Source organism: Pongo abelii, chromosome 7 (genome assembly GCF_028885655.2).
Source record: "Pongo abelii isolate AG06213 chromosome 7, NHGRI_mPonAbe1-v2.0_pri, whole genome shotgun sequence".
Lineage (NCBI taxonomy): Eukaryota > Metazoa > Chordata > Mammalia > Primates > Hominidae > Pongo > Pongo abelii.
Genome location: NC_071992.2, coordinates 30,802,392 through 30,826,893, shown reverse-complemented (window position 1 = coordinate 30,826,893; position 24,502 = coordinate 30,802,392). Strand labels below are relative to the sequence as shown.

Here is a 24,502-nt window from a genome sequence, read left to right as displayed (position 1 = left end):
TAGAATAGCATTTCTCAAACCGAAATCACCTGGGCTTCTGGTTAAAATGTAAACTATGTTTCAGCACATTTAGAGCAGTATTCAGTATTTTTTTTGTGTTTTTGAGACAGAGTCTCGCTCTGTCGCCCAGGCTGGAGTGCAGTGGTGCGATCTCGGCTCACTGCAAGCTCCGCCTCCCGGGTTCACGCCATTCTCCCGCCTCAGCCTCCCGAGTAGCTGGGACTACAGGTGCCCGCCACCACGCCTGGCTTTTTGTATTTTTAGTAGAGACAGGGTTTCACCGTGTTAGCCAGGATGGTCTTGATCTCGACCTCGTGATCCGCCTGCCTCGGCCTCCCAAAGTGCTGAGATTACAGGTGTGAGCCACCGCACCCGGCCAGTATTCAGTACTTTTACAATTCTAGGAAGCTCCCAGGTGACGCCAATAATGTTGTTCCATGTGCTATATTTTGAACAGCAAGATGGGAAAATATATCTTTCAGTTTCCCTTTCCAAAAAAGGCAATACTATATTTAATGCATCATGTTTAACCCATTACGGTTTATCCCATGCCTTTAGATATGCTCAAGAAATGCTTTTTAAAGGTATGTTACTATGATTTGCATTAATTAAGGTTGGATGGGTTTCAAACCTACTATTTTAAAAGTCCTAAATGATTCAAGATTCAGGGAATTCAATATACTAAGAAATGCTTCTACCTGAAAAAAAAAAAAATCAACGTTGCAATGCTATTCTGTAACACTAAAATTTTGTCTTTTTAGTTTTAGGCTGGCAAACTGGAAGATACTATTGCTTCTAGTAATGGAGGCTGAAATGTAAGTACTGAAAGACAACATTTCATCTTTTCAAAGTCCACATCAGTGAGTTTCACTAAAACCTGCTTGACTTGTCCTTACATTGCGTGAAGATAAAGGTTAACAACATATTTTAAATATCCTATAGAAAAACACCTAAATACTACAACAATTAAACTAACACACTGTCCTTTGGTAGAAGACTTCTACACCGAAGGACACCTTTAACTAAAGTATTTTACCATAAACAGAAGTGTCATTTATAAAAATATATTACTAGTGTAATATATTAAACACACACACTATAAAAGATTGTTTGACCTTAGATACTTGGGATGAAATGTAAGACTTCTAAACTCTGGTGTTTCATTTTTAACCAAATTAATGGCCAGTAACAACCTTTTAGGTAAATTAGCTTCAGTATGTATCATGGTCTGGAGAACAGAAATAATATCTTTAAATCGTAAGTTATTGTTGAAGATCAGATCCAAGTATTTCATTATAGAAGGAAGAAAACTGAGGCACAGAGGCTAAAAAGCCCAAATTCACATAGCCAGCTAGTAGAATGTTAATAAAAGGAGGGGAGAATTAAATTTTTATATCTATCAATATACAAAGTACAACAATGTTGCAACTACAAAATGTAGTTGAAAGAGTGTCCGGTTCTTCTAACGACTAACGCCCAGTTACTTTTTTTAAGGGTCTTATAAATCACTGAGATCTACGAAAGGAAGATCACACATTAACAAAGAAAAGACATCTGCCCCCAAATTTAAGAACTTCATTAAAAAATGCAATCTGAATAGAGAATGACACATATACACCACATACTAGGGATGGGGCTTAGGTGGGGGCGGAGAATGGGATGGGATATAAAGAACAAAGAGAAGACAATGGTGACTCTTCTCAGTAATGTTTCAAGGAATGCTTTTACATATGGAAAACAGGTTTAAAAAACAACTTTCTTTACCCTCATGAATCATTTTTTAACTGGTATAATCAGGGATTATACTTGGAGGACTACAAAGCTTTTAAAAATATATAGTATAGAAAGCAGTTGGATGTGCATGTGTCATATGCTCTGTCACAATCAAAAGCAAACTATAGGAATCTTTTTTAGCCACAAAATAGGGAATTTTGTGCTTATTACAAATGCTATAAAATTTACTAGCACAAGTCAAAAAAAATCACTAGAGAAGTTCGGCGATATTGGAGACAATGGGTTTTAAATCACAGGCATACATAATTATGCCTAAGTTGACAGATCTGCACTGCAATGCAGAAATGCAAGCAATATTCCAACATCTGCACCAGAAGGCAGAGACTAGACATGATTCCAGAATAAAGGGCTCTTCAGCTCTTACCTGTTACCTGTGCAACAACTGCTTGGGAAATCCTCCGATTGGCAAGAAAGGCTTTGATTTCCTCTTTTATCACACTGCTGTCCCTCCTAACAAAAACAGAAGACAAGACCAACAATGTATGTTGAAGGTAGAAATCCTCATCTTTGCTAAAAGAAAGGTGAAGCAGAGAGGTGGGGAGAACACAGAAAGGACACAAAAATAAAGGGTAAACAGACCAAACTTGTGTGAAAATATGAAATTACAATGAACCAAGAAACACCAAATATTCAAGTCCTAAAACATCACACCATCAGACAGACGCTTTAGTGAAGACCACAATAGATATAAGTCTCATACCAGAGGATGGTTAATCGCATGCTCTGTATAATTCACATTAGGAACAAGGCTGTCATATGGTATATACAAAGTTTCATTACTGGGGAATGAATATATCTTACACAGACAGAAATCCTAGAAAAATAAAGAGCAACAACAACAAATTCAGTTGTGAGCAGATTGTGGGCTCGCATGTTAACTACACAACTGCATGAATAATGTTCATTTAAAAACCTTTAAAATGATTAAGGAAAAAGCAATCATCATTCTCACAACCATAAAAATGTTAGCCATTTGAAGAAAGGCTTGCTCTTTAACTTCTTTTCTTGTATAAACAAAAAATTTAAAGTGGGATCGGCTGAATATAAAGTTTTAGTATTAAAAAGGCATTTATACATTTTATATTATATAGAACAATACTTAAAACTACACAATATTCTGTGTCCTTGGGAATACATTATATACCTCATTTTTCCTCCACTAAAATGCCTGTTACAAATTTTTACTTAAAGACTCAACAAATTCTCAAAAGACCAGACATTCACAAAAATGACAATGAGTGGCAAGACTTCTGTTTTTCCACCAGAACAAGAATTAATAAACAAAAATTATAGTTAAACCCTTAAAACCGACCAATCTCTCTTTCAATGCTTTATTTTCAAAAGGATTACATAAAAAGAACAGTGGTTTCTGTTCAAGCTCAAAAGTAACATAGAATAGAGGTAACTTCTTATCTAACACAGGGGTCAGCAAATTACCGCCTATGGGCTAATTCTAGCCTGCCACCTATTTTTATACAACCTATGAGCTAAGGATCATTTTCACAGATGGACATTTGCAATCAATTTGACAACAGAAAATGCTAACGATAAACACACATTAAGCAAAATATTATCCCTCTCCCTGCAATTTCATTCTTCTGACTAGTAGGCCTATATTTTTAAAAACTGTACCCAATTATTCTTATTCTGTATTGACTTTTGTCAATAAAAATTTGTGGCTGTTTGTTTTCTGTCTTGTATATGTCTCTACATTATATCCTTTTTTTTTTTTTTTTTTTTTGAGACGGAGTCTCACTCTGTTGCCCGGGCTGGAGTGCAGTGGCGCGATCTCGGCTCACTGCAAGCTCCACCTCCCGGGCGCAAGCAATTTTCCTGCTTCAGCAACCTGAGTAGCTGGGGTTACGGGCATGCAGCACCACACCAGGCTAATTTTTGTATTTTTAGTAGAATCGGGGTTTCACCATGTTGGCTGGCCAGGCTGGTCTCGAACTTCTAACCTCAAGTGATCCTCCTGCCTTGGCTTCCCAAAGTGCTGGGAATACAGGCGTGAGCAGTAGCACCCAGCCTACGCCTCTTTATTATATCCTTAAATTTGCCTCTTGGCCACAAAGTCTAAAATTTTTACTATCTAGTCCTTTAGAGAAGAAGTTTGCTGACCCCTGATCTGAGACAAAGGATCACAAAACCTTAAGAATTGTTTTGTGAAAGAACCACAAACTCTTTCTAGGGGTTCACATCTCTCTGTAGACTATCTGGAGAAACTGAAGTATCCTATCCAAAAACAATGAGTTGTGATTTAACTTGGATGAGGGATTTTAGCTCCCTGATGAGTAGTTGTTACATGCTCTGTTGAAAGGACTCTGTTGTAAGACCATGCTCCCTTTGGGGAATTCTGGAAAAAAACAGAGAGGTCATAGTGGTGAGTTTCCAATCTGTAGCTCCACAGTATACTGCTGATCTATCAGTTGGAAATCCTAATCAAAAATATTCCTAAAGGAAAAAATTAATCAGCTGCCTAATGCAGTAAAATTTCTCATACTGATCTAGAGTCTGGTTAGATTCTTCCCAAAATGACTGTCTATATTTGAAATATTTTTTTTTTCTTTTTTTTTTCGAGACAGAGCCTCACTCAGTCGCGCAGGCTGGAGTGCAGTAGCGCGATCTCGGCTCACTGCAAGCTCCGCCTCCCGGGTTCACTTCATTCTCCTGCCTCAGCCTCCCGAGTAGCTGGGACTACAGGCGCCCGCCATTACGCCCGGCTAATTTTTTTTTGTATTTTTTGTAGACACAGGGTTTCACCGTGTTAGCCAGGATGGTCTCGATCTCCTGAACTCGTGATCCACCCATCTCAGCCTCCCAAAGTGCTGGGATTACAGGCGTGAGCCACCGCGCCCGGCCTGAAATATTTCTTTGAAAAATATGCATTCACATTTTATTTAAAAATTGTGTATATGAAAAAGAAAAAGGTACAAATAAATATATTTTAAAGTCAAACAAAATAACTGCTGACTAAAATGCAGGTAATGTAGAACAAAAGCTTTCAAATGTGCATCAATAATCAGTGTACAAGAGATAACTTCAGCACTATTTCAATTGGCTTATATAAATAAAACAAATCATTTGGTTTCTAATATAACTATAAAATTAATCTGAAAATTTTTAAATAAAGTATTGCATTTCTATATATAGAATGATCTTCTAGGAAAATGAAGCCGAATTTAAGAGAATATTTATTCAGGTTAAATAAAAAAATGTACATTTGTGGGGGAAAAGAATTAAATGGGTTTTTTGACTACTAATTTACATTGTCATTTAAATCAATTTATTTTAAATTAAATTCATCTAGACACTAAATCATACAGAAGAGATAACACTCAATTATTGAAAGAGGAAATATCCAGTTTGTAAATTATTCACAGCCTTGCAGCACGATATTATTAAGGACTGCACAAAACAGAAGGAATCCCAAAAATCTGTCAAACAGTAGCAATTCACATTTTTAGATATTTGACAAGTTTCTAAGTACCAATAATGTTTAAAAACATAGAAACAGCCAGGCACGGTGGGTCACGCCTGTAATCCCAGGACTTTGGGAAGCTGAGGCGGGTGGATCACTTGAGGTCAGGAGTTCAAGATCAGCCTGGCCAACATGGTGAGACCTCGTCTCTACCAAAAATATTTTTAAAATAGCTGGGTGTGGTGGCGTGCACCTGTAATCCCAGCTACTCAGGAGGCTGAGGCAGGAGAATCGCTTGAACCCCGGAGGCGGAGGTTGCAGTGAGCTGAAAACCTGCCACTGCACTCCAACATGGGTGACAAAGCGAGACTCCATCTCAAACAAAAAAAAAAAAAAAAAAGAGAGAAAAGAAATAAAAAACTCTTCACTGTTTTACCAGAGAGCTTTTTCAAAAAGCAAAACAAAAGACTTAAAAGATAAGGTTGTGCATGGGCAAGTCATTTAACAAAGCTGCGCCCTGGCTGTATCATCTGATAAAATAAAAGCACTGGCCAGGTGCAGTGGCTCACTCCTGTAATCCCAGTTACTTGGGAGGCTGAGACAGGAAAATTGCTTGAAACCAGGAGGCGGATGCTGCAGTGAGCCAAGATTGCGCCACTGGGCAACAGAGTGAGACTCCATCTAACAACAACAACAAAAAGCATCAATACTCCCTTTACAAGGCTTTTAAAATTTGTCTCCTAGCAATGAAATTAAATATTGTGTGTATATATATGTCTGTAATACATAGAATCAAAAATTCATTGCAAAATTTTTTTTGAAATTGTAAAAATACTAAACATTGACTATTATTTTATGAAACTTCAGAAAGGTTCCCAAGAAAAGAAGAAACAAATCATCTGCTGTAATCATATAAGACCGAAGTAAACATCTGTACCAGGTACTTTTAGGTAGCATTAAAAGAGTTCTATACGCAAGCAATGATGTGTCATTTAGTTGGTTTCACTAGGTATTTTCAAAATACTAAATGCATTCTATTTTCATTGTGTCCAATTCTCTTAAGTATTTTTAAAAGTTCCATTCTAGTGGGTTAGCTTTGTTGTTCAAACTTTGACATCACCCCCGTCCCTCATTCTTTCTCATTCAGCCTTCTTTAGGGACCTGCTACTCCTATTGTCCTCATTGTAGTCTATGAAATCACCACTTTGGTAGTGTGAAAACTTCATTTACTCTAAATCTAATTCTCTCATCTTCTCCCACCCCTCACTTCCTCTCTTCATCTGCAATTTTACATCCTCCTTAAAAAGAATAAATCCCCTCCTTCCTCTCTTCTCTTATAAAATCTCACACTCTTCAAGATTTCTATGCCTCAAATCTTAGGGAATTAAAGTGAAGAGCAGGTTGATCTTGTCTTTGATTCCACAGCTTACTTACTTCAAGATAAGATACCCACCTGATTTGAAACTAACCAGTTCAAGTCCATGTCATTGCCTCCTACACCCTTTTTCAAATCATTGCCATGCTAGATTCATCTGGGTGATTTCCACACCAGGATGAAATTCTTCCTTCCCACCCTCCATTGCCATTATTTTTATAACTTGCTAAACTTTCACTGTTACTTACAGACCTTTCTTAATATCTGGATGAATTCATCAGTAATGCCTGTTTGTGGAATCCCCTTTTACTAAGACACAATTTAACTGTCATCTATTCAAAGACGTTCTCCCTGATCTTCAAAGCTAAAAAAGGTCTCTTCTTGCAATGGCTAACTTTAACATTTCAATGCTACTACTCACATGCTAATATATTACATGCTGTTCTGTATTATAGTTGTTCCTAATCTTGTCTTATCTCTCCTACTACCCTGTAAAGTCCTTAGTCCTTCAGCACAAAGATTGTGCCTTATTCATTTATGGGGTTTGCATATAATACAGCTTAATTTGTTCAATGAATGAACAATTCTGTAGTTGGAGATAAAAGGTTGTAAAATGGAAAGCCTGATCCAGATAATTTATAAAACAGCTTTAAATTTTTATTCTTAGATTAAAGCTTACCAAATCAGAAAGGAAAAGAATTATTTATAGTAGTTCGAAATGACATTGCTTCCTTTTCTAGAACAAAGAATAATAAAGACCACCTGTTTTAAAAATGATATGCTTTAAGATCTTCCATATTTTCATAGTTAATATACACTGCACATTCTTTAGGATCTCTTAAAGGTAATCATCTATCTGAAAGACTTTCAAAGATGAAGCAACACCTGCCAGGACAGACTATTTCAAACTTGGAAAAATACAATGATGTACAAATTTCTTTCATGTTTGAATAAAACCTATTCCCATACATTTTCACCTATGGAGACAAAGTATAACTTTAAATTTTAAAAAATCACTCAAAAATAAAAGTTACTAAATATGTATCAATAACATAGTAACTGGAGATCATGACCATTTTGTCTTATCTACAGAAGATGCACATCCTACTTAGGCAAGTAAAATACTTAGCCTATAGATAACCAACTTAGAATAAAGCCTCAGTTTTATACAAAATACTAACATATCATAAAATTTAGTACATGGGTGGTTAAGAATAATATCCTTAATGTATGGCATTATTAATAAATTCTGATAAGCCTCATTTAAATTATTTCATAATATGTACATAAAACACACATTAGTATCTATATACTATTATATTAGCAGATATGTATACACACATACCCCTACACATATATTTATATATTAATAGATGCATTTTTAAACATTAAAACGTAAAATAGGTCTTTATTTTTGGCTTTAAAGTCCTCCCTAAAATGTTATATTCAACAATCTGTTAAATTCATATCGTAATTTACCTTTTTTTCAACCCTAACTCAAAAATGAAAAAAGTGAAAGTTACTTTCTCATTGTTTCTTAATGAGTTGATAAGGTGTACAATTATAACTTGATGAAGTTCTACAAAAAAATCTCCATTATGAGCTGGGCGCAGTGGCTCATGCCTGTAATCCCAGCACTTTGGGAGGCCAAGGTGGGCGGATCACTTGAGGCCAGGAGTTGGAGACCAGCCTCGTCAACATGGTGAAATCCCATCTCAACTAAAAATACAAAAATTAGCTGGGGGTGGTTGTGCACGCTGTAATCTCAGCTACGAGGGAGACTGAGACATAAGAATTGCTTGAACCTGGGAGGTGGAGATTGCAGTGAGCCAAGATTGCACCACTGCACTCCAGCCTGGGTGACAGAGCGAGACTGTCTCAAAAAAAAAAAAAAAAAACTCCATTATATATCTCGAAATTATTAGGAGTGAAGTTTGTGAAGTCAATGAATTATAAGATTTTTAAAACTACATCTTGTGTATGAGTTGAGGAATGTGAACAAGCAAGAGGTGAAGCACACAGGTAGAAAAGGAGACAGGAAAGCATTCAGGTACCCAGGCTCCCCCACCAGAGACCACCACTTCCAACGGGCTATAATATCACCATTGCCTCTAGTGATCAGCAAGGGCAGTATATTCCTAAAAGGGCACAGAATACTCAGAAAGATCCACTGCTCAAAATATTTCTCTAACATTCCACTAAATAAAAATTCATGTGGTAAGTGATTGTTTTGAAGCAGCAAATATCATGGGGGAGGGGGATGTGAAGCCCATTAAGGCAATTCATACTTTGTCTTATGTTAATTAACCACCTTTCCTAAAATCTTATTAAAATCTACAGACATGAAAAATTTATTTGGAGAGGCAATGTACACCAGTGACATATTGATAATAAAGACATAATTTAGGCTCTGCCACTTAATATTGAAGTTCTCTTGGGCAAAGTATTTAATTTTTGTGAATCTCAGTTTCTCTGATCAACCTCACATCATGGTTTTAATGATTATAAGTGACAATGTCATCCAATAAACTTTCCCACTGGTCCAAGGATTATTATTATCTACGACCTGAGAAGCGTGAGAGGGGGACACAATGGAGGAAAGCAGGAGTGCAGCAGTGGGTGAGGGTGCAATGGCAGAGAACCAGAGAGATCTAGAAGGGCCACTGAGACCCCAAGATAATCAGGAGAACCCAAAGGAGCAGTTCTAATAAAGAAGCAGAGAAATGGAAAAAGATAAAGTGTCCTGATTATGCGACAAGTGGTAATACATAAATACTGATAACAAAGTATAAACCTGTATATATTTCACAGGGAAACTGGAATGGGTGTAATTATGGGATTTAACTACAAATCCCAGTCATTGCTAAATAGGTTTTCATTTACTTTGAGCATATATTTGAATTAAAACATTATGCCAGCCTATGAGTTAAAAGTCAAGTTTTTAGATCTTTATTATTCCAGACAATCTTCTAGAGACTTTTACTAACGAGTTTTCCCATACTTCTTGTTAGTCTTATACACATTTAAGAATTAACTGTTATGTCAAAAGCTTATCAAAACTGATGAACAGCAACACCACCGAAAAAAACAGGTTGGCATCCTTTTTAAATTGTTGATATCCTCTCTACTCAGAATAATTAAAAGCTAATCTTGTTATGTTTCAATGAACGAAGTAACTTTTATTTGCCCAAATTGTTCTCCCTCTTAATCTTAACAACATTAAATTCAAAAGCAACACCTGAACTTTGGTCACCTACTTTAACACATGAAAAAGAATTCAAAGCCAAACTGATCTCTTATATTTTTAACTTTAAAAAAAAATTAGCTGGGCATGGTGGCACACGCCTGCAGTCCCAGCTACTCGGGAGGCTAAAGCAGGAGAATCACTTCAGCCCAGGAGGCGGAGGTTGCAGTGAGCCGAGATCGCACCACTGTACTTCAGCCTGGGTGACAGAGCAAGACTCCGTCTCAAAAAACCAAACCAAACCAAACAATGACTTGTAACTGTAACTGCTGTATCAAATTATTCATTACAGGTATTAATATTATACTTTATTTATACTGTATCTGGAATCAAGATAAAATAGTTGATTTAGCACAGAATTTCATATAATAAAGTTGCACCTAAAAATAAATTCAGGACAGTTTGAAGGATATTTCAACATTGTGGTACTATTGGACAGATCTTCCATGTGGCAATATTATTATGTGTCACTATTATTCCATCTTGAAGTTTAAAAATCTTTAGGAAGAATTATAATGATACTTATAGGTACTATTTTTACTTCTGACAAATTCCTGTTACAGTTTCTTTCATAATCTACTGTAACTAATTTATCTGCAGGCTCTTTCCCTTCTACTGTAGTGGAAATCTACTGAAAACAATACCTTTATCATCTCTATTCCTAGAGGAGTTTTTACAAAACTCCTCAATTCCAACAAAAGTAAATAAACCAGTATGGAACTCAAAGTCTCCCAAAACCTGTATTGTCTCCTAATATATTATTCATATTACATTGTCTTACCCATCAGTAATTTTTATCAGACTGAAGACATGCCTTGCCTTTTCTACCCTTTACTGTTCCCTTAATTTTAAATAAAGTTCCTGTATTTTAAAAACAAATGCTATTCTTTACCATTTAGGTCAAGGTCACCCATTCATTAAACATATTAGGCCCTTAACATGTGCTAGGGAAAGTTCCAGATCCTGGAGGCACAATAATGGAAGACACATGGTGTTACCCTCAAAGTGTCCCAGGGTCCAGTGTGAAGCCTTTCCTAATTACCTCTGTTGAAAGCAGATTTCTTGTGGGCCGGGTGCAGTGGCTCATGCCTGTAATCCCAGCACTTTGGGAGGCCGAGGCAGGTGGATCACCTGAGATCAGGAGTTCGAGACCAGCCTGATCAACATGGAAAAACTCCGTCTCTACTAAAAATACAAAATAGCTCAGCATGGTGGTGCATGCCTGTAACCCCAGCTACTCGGTAGGCTGAGACAGGAGAATCGCTTGAACCTGGGAGGCGGAGATTGTGGTGAGCCGAGACCACACCATTGCACTCCAGCCTGGGCATACAGAGCAAGACTCTGTCTCAAAAAAAAAAAAAAAAAAGTAGATTTCTTTTCTCAGTGTTTAAAACTCTAAGTTCTTACACTTATAAAAGACTGTGTGTGTGTGTGTGTGTGTGTCATCTATTGCTAAAATTAGAACCTATGTAATAGGTACCCCAAATTATTTTCTTGATTGGAATGTTGAAGAAAAAAATTAAGAGTGTATATATTCTGATCAAGATAAAATTATCCCTCAGAAAAAGTACTTACAACAGATTTTTAAGGATTAGAATGTGTCCGTTAGTCAGAAATTAGCTATTAGGGTCATAGAGAAGATTAGTGTTTGATAAACAGAATGGAAAAGGCTTATCAAGCAGCAAAGAGAAAGGGCTGAAGTAAAGAAGAGAAAATTTAAATTAAAAACATAAAGCTTGAACTTTCTTTCTTTCATCTCCAAAGTTGGGAGGAGGAAGTTACAGTTCTTATAGCTAAGTAGCTGAAACGCAGCATACTACTTAAAAACAATCTAAGAATACAGACGTTTTTAGGGACTCTGAATAAGCAAAGTCACCAACCTCATTAATTCTTCCACTTTATCATCTACATCTAGGTCCTCTTCTGAGGCTTCAAAACTGTATGACCTCTGACCCATGCTGTTTGCATGGTAGCGAGCTGGTGACATCTTTCCATTGGATGTAGATAATCGCTCATTATTCTCCCTCCCATTTTGATTGGTAGTGCAAGGCTGTGGGGAAGTATCGTAACTGTTGCTAGGTGATGGGGACATTCCCGAATGCTGCGTCTGTGTGGAAGCTGTAGCTGTAGAGGAAGATGCTGGGACATTGTTGGTACTATTCCCATATGAACTTCCTCCATAGCTGGACCTTCTTCCAAACTTGTCACTATGCTCTTGATCAAGACGGTCCAAAGTTTCCAAGGCATGGAGAATTTCATGTTTAGTCATTCCAGTACGCCGAAGTCGCTGAAGCAGATCTATCTGCTCTATGGTAAATCTGGGTTCATCTGTATAATGAGACATGGTTTCCAGCAAACTAAAAAAAAAAAAAAAAAAAAAAGATAAAAAGTCTCTTTATTGACAGTATCTACCAAAGCACATATTATAGAGAATGCTCAGAAGATACACTATTTCTACATAAGCTTCTTTATTGAAAATGAAGGTATGTCCCATGCTAGAATGATTGTGCCATGGCAAATGGATTGGTACAGATACTAAATGTATTAGTAGGTGAACATAGGTGTAACATAAAACCTAATTTCATATGGCATACAATTTACATTTTCCTCAATTTTGGTAAATATCAGAACTAAAATTTTAGTTATGTAAATAATACCAGAACAACAGATTAGGTACATGGAGTGCATTAAGCCCAGGCTACATGATAACTCAGAAGTGTTTTGCCCATCTCAAGTGTATTACTCTACATTACAGTATTAATGGAAAATTACTGAAAAAATAGTATTATATTATTTACCAAATATTAGCTAAACAGACCTAGGAATTCTCTACAACCTCATTTAGTGAAATAATTTGCTAAGCTAAGTCCAAGCAAATGCTAATAACCAGCAAAAATATTTAAGTGGAAAACAGAGGTACATTAAAAAAAAAATAAGCACCATTTCATTCACTACTTAGCAATTTCCTAAGTTTTCCATCTCTGGTAATGCATTCTCTCTTAATAGCTACCCTGAGAAATAGATCTTTCGTGGTTGTAGCCAAACAATGCTATTCATTTTTCTTAGGAAATTACTTTTACATGTTTCCTTTAACTAGCACAAGATACTGCAGCACATCAGAAAATGTTTTCTTAGGGTGAATAACAATTTTAAGAGAGTAGTCAAATACTGTAAAAATTCTCACAGCTTGAATTCCTTTGTTGTTGTTGTTGTTGTTGTTGTTGTTGTTGTTTTGGATACGGAGTTTCGCTCTTGTCACCCAGGCTGGAGTGCAGTGGCACAGTCTTGGCTCACTGCAACCTCCACCTCCTGGGTTCAAGCGATTCTCCTGCCTCAACCTCCTGAGTAGCTGGGATTACAGGCACCTGCCACCAAGCCTGGCTACTTTTATATTTTTAGTAGAGATGGGGTTTCAACATGTTGGCCAGGCTGGTCTCAAACTCCTGACCTCAGGTGATTTGCCCGCCTCGGCCTCCCAAAGTGCTGGGATTACAGGTGTGAGCCACCATGCTCGGCCTTGAATTCCTTTCTTATAAGACCTGACTTTCCCATTCAAGATTTTTAAGGTTGTAATCTCTTTTACTTTGATATTTATTGTTCTAGTGCCAAATATAATGCATGGCATGCAGCAGGCTCTCAATAAGTGTTTGCAGATGGAAACAGATGTCAAGAAATTTCTTCATCTTTCTCAAACAAACATTACTCTGGGCCAGTGCCCTATAGCTATTGATGGTCTCACTGTTTCTTTGTCCTTCTACACGAAAACTTTATTAACAGTCACTTCTGGGCACTGGGTATGAGTTTCACATAACATAATCTCATCCAATTCTCACAGCAACTCCCTGTGGTAGATGTTCTTTATTCATTTCATTTTATGTTGATGGATTGCTTGTTGAGGAAACTAAAGCTCAGTGTAGTTTTGTACTTTACAAAAAATCTGAGTAAACAGTAGGAAAAAGATTTAAGCCTTGATCTTATTGACTCCAAAAGCACACATCATTCTCCTTTACAATACATTGCAGGACTTAACTGGAAACATATGATTTGGGACACAGGCTATTCTACTCCTTTAAGTCTCATTTAAAGCCATTTAGATAAAAATACTCTAATTACTGATGAACCTAAGGGTCCTAGTAATAGTTTTCTACATTTAAAATCCTTGCTCCATCTAGAATTTTGATTGACTTAACAAGTATAAAAAATTGGGGCTTTATTTCATCCTAAATGGACAGCTAGATGTCATATGTTTTTATTGAATATCTGTCTTCTCCTCCGATGTGAAATGCTGCCTTTATCATATACACAATTTCCATATGAATCTGCATTACCTTTGGATAGTCTATTCTATTTCACTGATTGTTTTATCTTTCAAATCCTTTTAAAAATAAGTAGGGAAAAATCTAGAACTGTAGATGAAATCTTCCTAGTTTTTAAAACAAGCTCATTAAAATAAAACAAAACCAAACACACACATTCTGTGGATCTAAACATGTTGCAGGCCATTTGTGCCCATGGGCCACAGTATGTGCTGTACACCTACAAATGTTACGGTCTGATTTCTTCCAATACTCACTTGTAACAAGTTAGCCATCATTTTAAAAAGATCTATTTTCATGATTATTATATTCTTTCTTGATGGCCTAAGTTCCCCCACAATACTTTGTAATGAAAAAAATTAAACATAAACATTATTATTTTCCCTTGAAAAAGAGGTAGACCTGTTTGTTGCTATTTTCAATCTTCATGTTATCAAAGTATTTCATAAAGTGATCTTACTTTAGATGACTTCAATAACTGTTTTATTATATGGACAAAAATCCCCAATCATAGTATTTTCCTATAGTATTCATATCAGAGCAGTTAGTTATCTGTATACAGTTCTTCAAACCATTCCTTGTATGGAGCAGCACTCTGTATCAGCATAAAACAAAAGTAAATTATATGAATTTCACTTATTACTGAAAAGTATCCAGCCTAACACTCGAATTAGAATTGTCAAAACTATAGATTTCACAGCATATGAAACAATCTAATATTTTGGGTCATTTCAGATTCATTGACTATTAGAACCACTTTTATTCCAAGTCATAAAAGGAGAAACAATAGGCCACCTATTTACTTTGTCTGCCTAGAACACCTCATTGTTTTCAAGCACATGTTCTTGGGCTATCACTCGTAATACCCCACCTTCTGGCCAGTGGGGTGAGCACACAAGAAAGCCAAACCTTGCTCTCCCCATAATTTTCTAGTCAGACGAGGGGAAAGATGAACAGTCACCATAACTGTTCAGTTGCAGCAAGATACTAGTCTGGTAAATTCCTCATTATACGGAAGCAGCTAGTTCACGGGAGGATGACGCAGACATACCAAGAAACGTAGAACAGAGCGATGGAGAAAGCTCTGCAGTGCTCACATCCCTTGTTTCAATAATCCCTAAGCCCCTGATACATCCCTGCTCTTCTTGCTGTTTTGTTTCATCAGAGAATACATTTCCCTTTATGTATCACCTTGTTCAAATTAGATGTCTGTGCCCTGCACTGAGAGTTCCCTAATGCAAACATAACCTAAAGCAAAATGATCCACAATTGCTAGAATGATCATTCGTATGATCACTACAAAGCAAAATGATTAAGAGCATAACAAACAGGATCAAAGCATGCATGTGACACTGAAGATACGATATTTTACTGAGAAAACGCTGAGACTAGAAGCTCTCCTGGATATTGAGAATAATGTTCCAATGTGTATTAATATAAACAAAGGCATATACTCTGGCATTTCACAATTTTATTTCTCATAATTTACCTAGTTTAAGCATATAATCATGAATTTATGGCAGTAAATGACCTACAAAGGTCATCTAAGTCCATGATATCAGCAATTCTTTTATAACAGAAAAAGATAACATGTAAGAATTGAATTAATTTTCTTATGCACAAGGATTGTTCAGAGGATAAGGAACATCTTTCACTTTAAATTACTAATCTGAATGCAGACTCAGGCCAACAATAATTGAAAAGGATGTGAGAAGAATTTCAACACTGTAATAACAGACAATGTTTAAGGCATAAAAGAACAATTAAATTCAGGAATTATGGCTCAGTTCATAAACTGATATTCTAAGAAAGTATCATACCATAAGACAATAATAACTTTTCACAATACATTTTATCCTGACTTGAATATGTACCTAAACCCTTCTTGGATAAGGCATGAGGTCCAGAATATACTTTCATAAGCTAAATTCTACAGACATGTAGAGCAAAGAAGATTAAAGCATTCACAAATAATTAATCTTGAAATCACAGAGGTAAAAAGGACATTACTATCTTACTTGTAAAGCACTAACAGTAAAATTTTACTGGATAACAGCTTTTTCTTCAGCTCAATTCTGCTGTCTTTATTTTTATTATCTAGAATGACTAGGCAAAATAGGTTAGTTTTGTTTTGCATACATGATATTTACTGCATGCTAATTTAACACACTCTAGAGTCAATCACAATATTTTTATCAGAGAGAGAACTCTCCATCCTCTCAGGAATGTCACCTCATGTCAAACTGCATATGTGAGTTACTGTCACAACTACTGGACTTCAAAATACATATACACTCAAGTCCTTAACAGACACTTTGGGAGCTTAGGCTGTGGCAGGGCTACTCTGTCAGCAGCTTCTCCAAAACCAGAGAGCTCAGGCTGCAACAGGCCTCAAAGCTTTTACACCTTGCAGGCCAGCATTTTCTAGCACTGAGGGGCCTTCCCTGTGGTCTCGGATCTCAGCTATGGTGGTCAAGCCAGCCTCTCCCAAGAACTGCTCATATAAAAGTACACCTCCACCTTTAGCCTTCACTTCAACACAGAGGCCTCCTTTCATCATAATTGAGCAAAGACACTTTAATAGCTTTGGAACACACTCATAATGTGGTTAATGTACCTCATCTATTGAGTGTATTCCCTGTGAAGTCTGTCCATGTTACTCTCCCCATTTTTAAGTACTGTGAACCCAAGAAAAAATTCTCTTTGTATGGCAATAAACACTGTGATTCATGAAATCATACTTTGATCATCTTATTTCTACCATATGTGACAAAAATCCAAGTACAAACATGCAGATTTATAGAGGGAGATATAAATTAGGTGTGGAATGAGAAAACTGGAGACCATTTAGACAAAAATCATTCATTTAAGTAACATTTATGGAGTGCCTACTATGTAACAGATCCTGTGCAAGGCACAGAAGACACAACAAGGAACAAATCAGGCAAAAATTCATGGCTTCATGATGCTTACATTCATTTCAGTAATTATCAGACATCTTACTATTTTCAATAGCCGTTAGAAATCTTAACTCTCCTGAATGCTTAGCCATCTATCTCAGAAACTTCTAGGCTTTGAGCAGTTAAAAATAATAAGTAATTTTATATTCAATTTAAAATTAATGTCAAAATTCAAAGTTGAAAATAGAAATGGTAAAAGAGAAGGCTGATAGATCGAAAACAGCCATTAGCAAATAAATTTTTTTAAAAAGTGGGGAGGGAAACTAAGGCCCAAAGAGGTGAAGTGCCTTCCCAAGGATATAGCTACTTAGCAGAAAGTCGGGCTACAGTTCACATCTTCTAGGTCTGTTCCAGAAACTTTTCACTATATCATAGAATCTACTGGGGTGGGGGTGGGGGGAACTCTAATGAAAAGCCTAAATAATAAGGAAAATCTCTCTTAATGTCTACTTACTGTATTATAGAACTGTCAACCAAAACGGAAGGAATTTAAGCAAAGTGGAGACTCCATCAAATTTTAGAAAATACTTATGCTAAAGGCACTCTGCATTCGACTCTAAAGATGCACTTAATGAGCTAATAGATACTCTGTCTTCTCTAATATCTGAAATTCCCGGAATACTTTTATTCAAAGGCCTATTTAATATGAACTGGTGGTTATAGTTCATATCCTAGCACAAAAACACTCTCAACACAATACCACTATCTCAATTTGTATTTTCTGCCTGACTCCAAAGAAAGGCTAGCACATTAGCTAATAGGCTTAACTACATTATCATGCCCCCAGCAGGTAAAGGAAAATGGTTAAGGTGCTAGGAGTTTTTACACAAAAGTCAACATGAAGGTGTATGCTTCCAGTAGTCTGCTTGTCACAAGGAATCTAATACTAGCTCTCTTGAACTGTTAGTCATCTATCTTGGATGCTTCTAGCTTTAAACAGTTAAAAATAATAAGTAATTTTATATTCAATTTAAACTTAATGTTAAAATTCAAAGTTGAAAACAGAAATGGTAAGAGAAGGCTGATAGATTTAAAAATTCATTTCTCACCACATGATCATGACACTTATTCACCTTAATGTCAAATAGGTATACCATTTGATTCATTTTCTAAAAAAATATTTGCAACTCTACAAACATCTGTTGTCAAATCTGGATCATAATCATAATGACATCTTAACTTTACTAAAATGATTGTGAAGATAAAAATCAAAAAGGTCTTGATACTTACACCACTGGAAAGGAACTGAGCATACTTTACATGAGGAGGATCAATATCCTTTCCAGAGATGATCTGCGTTATCTACCATTCTGTAGAACAAAGATAGAAAATTGAGAAATATTTATGTTAATCAAGTGCTGAATAAAAATTTTAATTATATAACTTATGGATATCAAGAGTTAACACTAGCTAATCACGTTAAATATTATATCTTCTGATTTGCATTTTACTGCTTTATTCACCATACACTTTGATCCCTTTCAATTCAGACACAGATCTTCACAAAAAATGGTATCTACTATTCATTGTTTAGAAGCTAAAGATCATGAAGACAACTTATTAGCTGGTTAAAACCATAGTTATAGAGGCACTGATTTACATTAACTCTAAGATTATAAATTAGACAAAAGATAAAAATGTTGATGTCAAAAACTCTCACATTAAAATACACATTCAGTACTGAATTATATTAAGCATGGCCAAAGTGTCCAACAATGACTAATGATATATGTAAAATGTACAAGGTAAAGTTAGAAACCTTTCATATTTGTATATTCTAAATTGTAGCACTAATGAAGTTCCTGTTGTAGATAATTTTCTTGCTGACTTAAAAACAGGCCAGGCACGGTGGCTCACGCCTGTAATCCCAGCACTTTAGGAGGCCGAGGCGGGTGGATCACCTGAAGTCAGGAGTTTGAGACCAGCCTGACCAACATGGCAAAACCCCAACTGTACTAAACATACAAAATTAGCTGGGGGTGGTGGCACATGCCTGTAATCCCAGCTACTTGGGAAGCTGAGGCAGGAGAATCACTTGAACCTGGGAGGCGGCGGTTGCAGTGAACCGAGATCGCACCATTACACTCTAGCCTGGGCCACAAACACATTTTTCACTACCTGCTCAAATTCAGTAAAAATATATAAGGCACCTGCTTGCTCTGGCAAGAACCGAATATGAGTAAGATATGGTCCCAACAGTAGAGGAGCTTAGGAGTTCATTAAATGGGAGGAGGTGGGGAGAATAGAGACTAGGGACAAAAATTATAGACACACCCCTCTCAAATAAAAAATATAATACAAAAAAAAAAAGACTAAAAATACAACGTTTATATGACTAACAATCCAGAAACTAATTTAGGTTAGAGAGAACTAGGAAGATTTCTTAGAGTGAAATCTGGCTGTTATTTGAGGATTAGAATAAGACTTCCACAACATCAAGGTGTAGAGGGAGGTGAGAATCAGTGGAGGAAAGATTCCAGGAAGAGGAAACAGTGAAAAGAAATCATGAGATTTATTTAGGGAATTAGTAGGCTTGTGTTGCTGGCCTTTAACACAGTATGTGTGAGGAGTAGATGATCTAGAAGGGGATCCTGACCTTTATTCTGTAATCATGAGAACCATGCAGCACATTTACATGTAGCATGTTTAGCATGTAGCACGCACCATGAATACAGAAAAAAGGTCAGGATCCCCTTTTAGAGGGGATCCTTTGACAACTTCCATGCTAGGAAGTTATCATCAAAGACCCTCATTTCACAGACAGGAAAACAGATTAAGTCACTGATACAAATTTATGTAACCATAAGACACTGAATTATGTCAGTTATATTTCAGACATAAATGGGCTTAAAATATTCTACAAAAAAAGGAATGTTCTAAAAACAGAAGACCAAGCAAACAAGATGTTATGAATTCTCTCAATTTCATAAAGCTCTTCTGGCAGAGGAGACAGATTATTTTTTCCTAATTGACAGATGTTTTCAAGTTATTTTAAAAACAGATCAGGAACTAAATAAAAATGGGTATTAAGATCACATCCACACTGAGTGCAATGGCTCACACCTGTACACCAGCTACTTAGGAGGCTGAGGCAGGAAGATCGCTTGAGGCCAGGAGTTCAAGGCTAGTTTGGGCAACACAATGAGTCCCTGTCTAAAAAAAAAAAAAGAAAAAGAAAAAAAGAAACCAAAAAAACAAAATAAAATCACACCCATTCGAATGCCTATTATTAAAAAAAAAAAAAAAACATAAAATAACAAGTGTGGCAATAATGTGGAGAAAATGGAATCCTTGTATATTGCTGGCTGAAATGCAAAATGGTGAAGCCACTATGGAAAACAGTATGGCAGTTCCTCAAAAAACTAAATACAGAATTACCATATGATCCAGCGATTCCACTTTTGGATATCTATCCAAAATAAGTGGAATCAGGCTGTGTTCACAGCAGCATTATTCACAAAAGCCAAATGTGGGAATAACCCAAATGTCCACTGGCAGATAAATGGGTAAATGAAATGTGATATATATACAAACAACAGAATATTGTCCCAGCCTTTAAAAGGAAGGAAACTCTGACACAAAAACATGAATGAAACTTGAAGACATGATGCTAAGTGAAACAACCCAATCACAAAAGGTCAAATATTATATGATTCCATTTACATGAGGTACCTAGAGTAGTCAAATTCATAGAGACAGAAAGTAGAATGGTGGGTAAAATGGGCAAGGAATAATGAAAAGTTATTATTTAAGGGTACAGAGTTTCAATCTGTGAGGATGAAAATGTTCTGGAAATGGATGGTGGTGACTGCTGTATACTGTATGTATTTAATGCCACTGAACTATATATGTTAAAATGGTAGATTTTATGTTATGCATATTTCAACACAATAAAAAAGCAGAACATTATAATAAAAAGTTTATATTAAAAGGCATTAGGGATATAAATTTATGGATGCTGGATCACATTCAAGCACCTGGCCATAGAAAACAAGCAACCTATAAAAGAAAAAGAGAGGCCAGGCCTAGTGGCTCACGCCTGTAATCCCAGCACTTTGGGAGGCCAAGGCAGACAGATCATGAGGTCAAGAGATCAAGACCATCCTGGCCAACATGGTGAAACCCCGTCTCTACTAAAAACAAAAAAATTAGTTGGGCGTGGTGGCGTGCACCTGTAGTCCCAGCTACTCAGGAGTCTGAGGCAGGAGAATCGCTTGAATCCAGGAGGCAGAGGTTGCAGTGAGCCAAGATCACGCCACTGCACTCCAGCCTGGCGACAGAGCAAGACTCCGTTCTCCAAAGAAAAAAACACAAAAAAAGAAAAAGAGAATAAGTATACAATTATAAAATATACAGTTTATGACCAAGACATAAGAGTTACAAAGACCAAATAACATGAGAGGTAATAAAGCAAAAATCATAACTACTTTAATAATTTTGTTTTTAAAAGTACAAACGAGTTATTTCAGTATACCTTTTAGAATGAACGAACATAGTTGGAGAAAATTTTAAAAACAGAAATTTGATATATTATCAGTAAACATAATTTTAAAGATAAAAAGATACTTTGTAAACCTTCTAACAAAGAAGTTTTTTTTTTCCCTATGTCCATTACCATAATTGATCACAAACGTGGTAAAACAAAAGGTTTAATTTCATATATATAATCCAAACAATCCAGGGAAAAGTGTACAAAAATAACTACTTATAAACTACAAGATAATCATAAATAACCCTTAGATCAAAGAAGAAACCACAAAAGAAATTATGATCAACATAGCAATACACTGTGACAAAAAAGAGGATTATTCTTCATAACAAAAATCCAGGCCAGGCACGGTGGCTCACACCTGTAATCCCAGCACTTTGGGAGGCCGAGGCGGGCAGATGATGATGTCAGAAGTTCAAGACCAGCCTGGCCAACACGGTGAAGCTCCACCTCTACTAAAAATACAAAAATTAGCTGAGTGTGCTAATTGCAGGTGGCGTGCGCCTGTAAACCCAGCTACTCAGGAGGCTGAGGCAGAATTGCTTGAACCTGGGAAGCAGAGGTTGCAGTGAGTGCCACTGCATTCCAGCCTGGGTGACAGAGCAAGACTCCGTCTTGAGGAAAAAAAAAAAAAGAAAACCCAAATGACCCAACAAAAGTTGCATTCAAAAGTAAATGTATGGCCTTAAAGACTTTAATATTTTAAAATTCATATTATTAATGTTTTAAAATTTACAGCCTAAATATTTTTAAAAGTCAAAAGAAAAAATAGTACTTAAAAAACTAGAAAAATAAAATACTGCACATCAAAATAAGCTAGAAAAATGGAACTAAGAAATAATATTTGAAATTAATATAAAATGAAGCTACAGAAGGCATAAGTAAGTCCAAATGTTGGCTCTTTGAAAGACTATTAAATAATTACACAGAAAGTCTAATGAAGAGAAAAGAGAGAAAAAAAACTGGTAAGATTCAGAATGAAAAGAAAAATACAGCCATAGTATTGGGGAAAAAAAACCCTAAGAAATTATAAATGCAACTGCATGACAATTCATTTAAAAACCTAAAAGAGAAAAACAATTTCCCAGTAAAATAGAATATATCAAAATTGACCAAAAAATAAATTCTTTAGTCAAACCAAATAGAGTAAAATAAAGGTAATTAAGAATCTATAGAAAGAGGCATCAAAATCAGCTGAGTTCTCAGCAGACTTAATCTATTTAAAAAACATAATTCTAATAATACTAAACTATAGAAAAATACAGGAAATGTTCCAATCCATTTTATGAAGCCAGAATTATTCAATAGCAAACCTAATAAAGGTAGTATACAGAACATACCATTTCACTTAAAAATTAAATGTAAAAGATCTAAGTAAAAACTCACATTAGACTATAGAGTGCAGGACACTTTAAAGTCCCCCACTTTATCTGCTGTTTTACTTTGGCTTTCTGTGGTTTCAGTAACCTGCAGTAACCATGGTCCGAAAATATTACGTGGAAAATTCCAGAAATAATTCATAAGTTTTAAAATTTGAGCCACTCTTAGTAACTTAGAAACCTCATGCTCCTCCTTCAGGGCATCCACACTGTAGACCCTACCTGCCCCTTATTCACTTACTAGCTGTCTAGATTATCACACTGACTGTCCTGGTATCTAACAGTGCCCCTGTTTAAGTAATACTTATTCTACAGAATGATGGCCCCAAAACTCAAGAATAATGATGCTGGCAATTTCAATAGACCAAACAGAAGCCAAAAGTGCTTCCTTTCAGTGAAAAGGTGAAAGTTCTCAACTTAAGTTTAAAAAAAAAAAAAATCATATGCTGAGATTACTAAGAACTATAAGAAGAATGACTCTTCTGTGAAACTGTGAAGAAGGAAAATGAAATCTGTGCATAGTATACATAGAGTTTGATACTATCTGCAGTTTCAGGCATCTACTGGGAGTCTTAGAATGTATTCCCGGTGGATAAGGGGGGTCCATTGTATACCACTATAATTTACGCAGAAATGCAAGAGTGGTCCATTTTTAGGAATCAGCATAATCCAATATATCAACAAATTTAAGGCAGAGAAATTACATGATTATATCAATAGATGTTGAAAAGGCATTCAGTAAAACTTAGCAGCCATTTTAAACAAAAAACTGTGGAAAAGAAGACTAGAGAAAAAAACACTCTGGTAAAAACATAAGAAGGGCAAATATTATTCTAAACAGCAAAACACTAAAAGCATTTCAAATAAAATTAAGATTGCATGCACACACAATAAATATATAGAGAGAGTATCTATGTGTGTAACTTCACTTTTATATGCATAAAATAATCTGTGGAAGAGATCCAATAACAGTGGTTACTTTGAATGCAGGGTTGGGAACCAGAGAGATTATGGAGAGGAATGGGAAGGAAGCTGTTCATAGGAGGCTTTTTTAAAAAATTATTTTAACCATGTGAATGTTATTACCTATTCAATAAATCAAATGAATAAAATTAGGAATTAGAGTGAGAAGCCCACTAAATCCTTTATAAGTAAACACTGACTTAAAGTTTACAGGAAAAATGGTAAGACACAGAAAAGAATTAACTGGCAAAAATACTGGAATAAAAGAGAAAAATATCTTTTTGTCAATGATTTGGCAGAACAATGTCTAGAAAACTCAAGCAATTATATTTTTAAAAATCTGAAAATCAGCTGTATGCAGTGGCTCACGTTTGTAATCCCAGCGGCTCAGGACACTGAGGCAAGAGGATTGCTTGAGGCCAGGAGTTCAAGACTATCCTGGGCAATATAGCAAAAACTGGGTATCTTTCAAAACAAAACCCTGAAATAAAAGAAATTATTAAATTGAGATATGATACAATACTTTTAAAATTAAAAGTTCCTCTAATTGAGCAGGAAACACCT

At 35.9% G+C, this 24,502-nt stretch overlaps 1 protein-coding gene and 1 long non-coding RNA gene across 19 annotated transcripts in view; one reads left to right on the top strand and one right to left on the bottom strand.

The window, feature by feature from the left end:
* HMBOX1 (homeobox containing 1) overlaps positions 1-24,502 on the bottom strand; it is a 162,803-nt gene that overhangs the window by 70,418 nt on the left and 67,883 nt on the right. For all 12 annotated transcript variants that reach the window (XM_009243663.4, XM_009243666.4, XM_002818960.6 and 9 more), the window contains exons 2-4: positions 18,338-18,417; positions 11,712-12,188; positions 2,159-2,244 (exon numbers count right to left, since the gene is read on the bottom strand). In XM_009243663.4, coding sequence (XP_009241938.1) covers positions 2,159-2,244; positions 11,712-12,188; positions 18,338-18,360 — 586 coding nt within the window. In that variant the 5' untranslated portion in view covers positions 18,361-18,417. The remainder of the gene's footprint in view (positions 1-2,158; positions 2,245-11,711; positions 12,189-18,337; positions 18,418-24,502) is intronic.
* LOC129060934 (uncharacterized) overlaps positions 1-24,502 on the top strand; it is an 87,922-nt gene that overhangs the window by 1,340 nt on the left and 62,080 nt on the right. For all 7 annotated transcript variants that reach the window (XR_008527841.1, XR_008527840.1, XR_008527839.1 and 4 more), the window contains exons 2-3: positions 762-815; positions 6,080-6,152. This is a non-coding gene — a long non-coding RNA (uncharacterized LOC129060934). The remainder of the gene's footprint in view (positions 1-761; positions 816-6,079; positions 6,153-24,502) is intronic.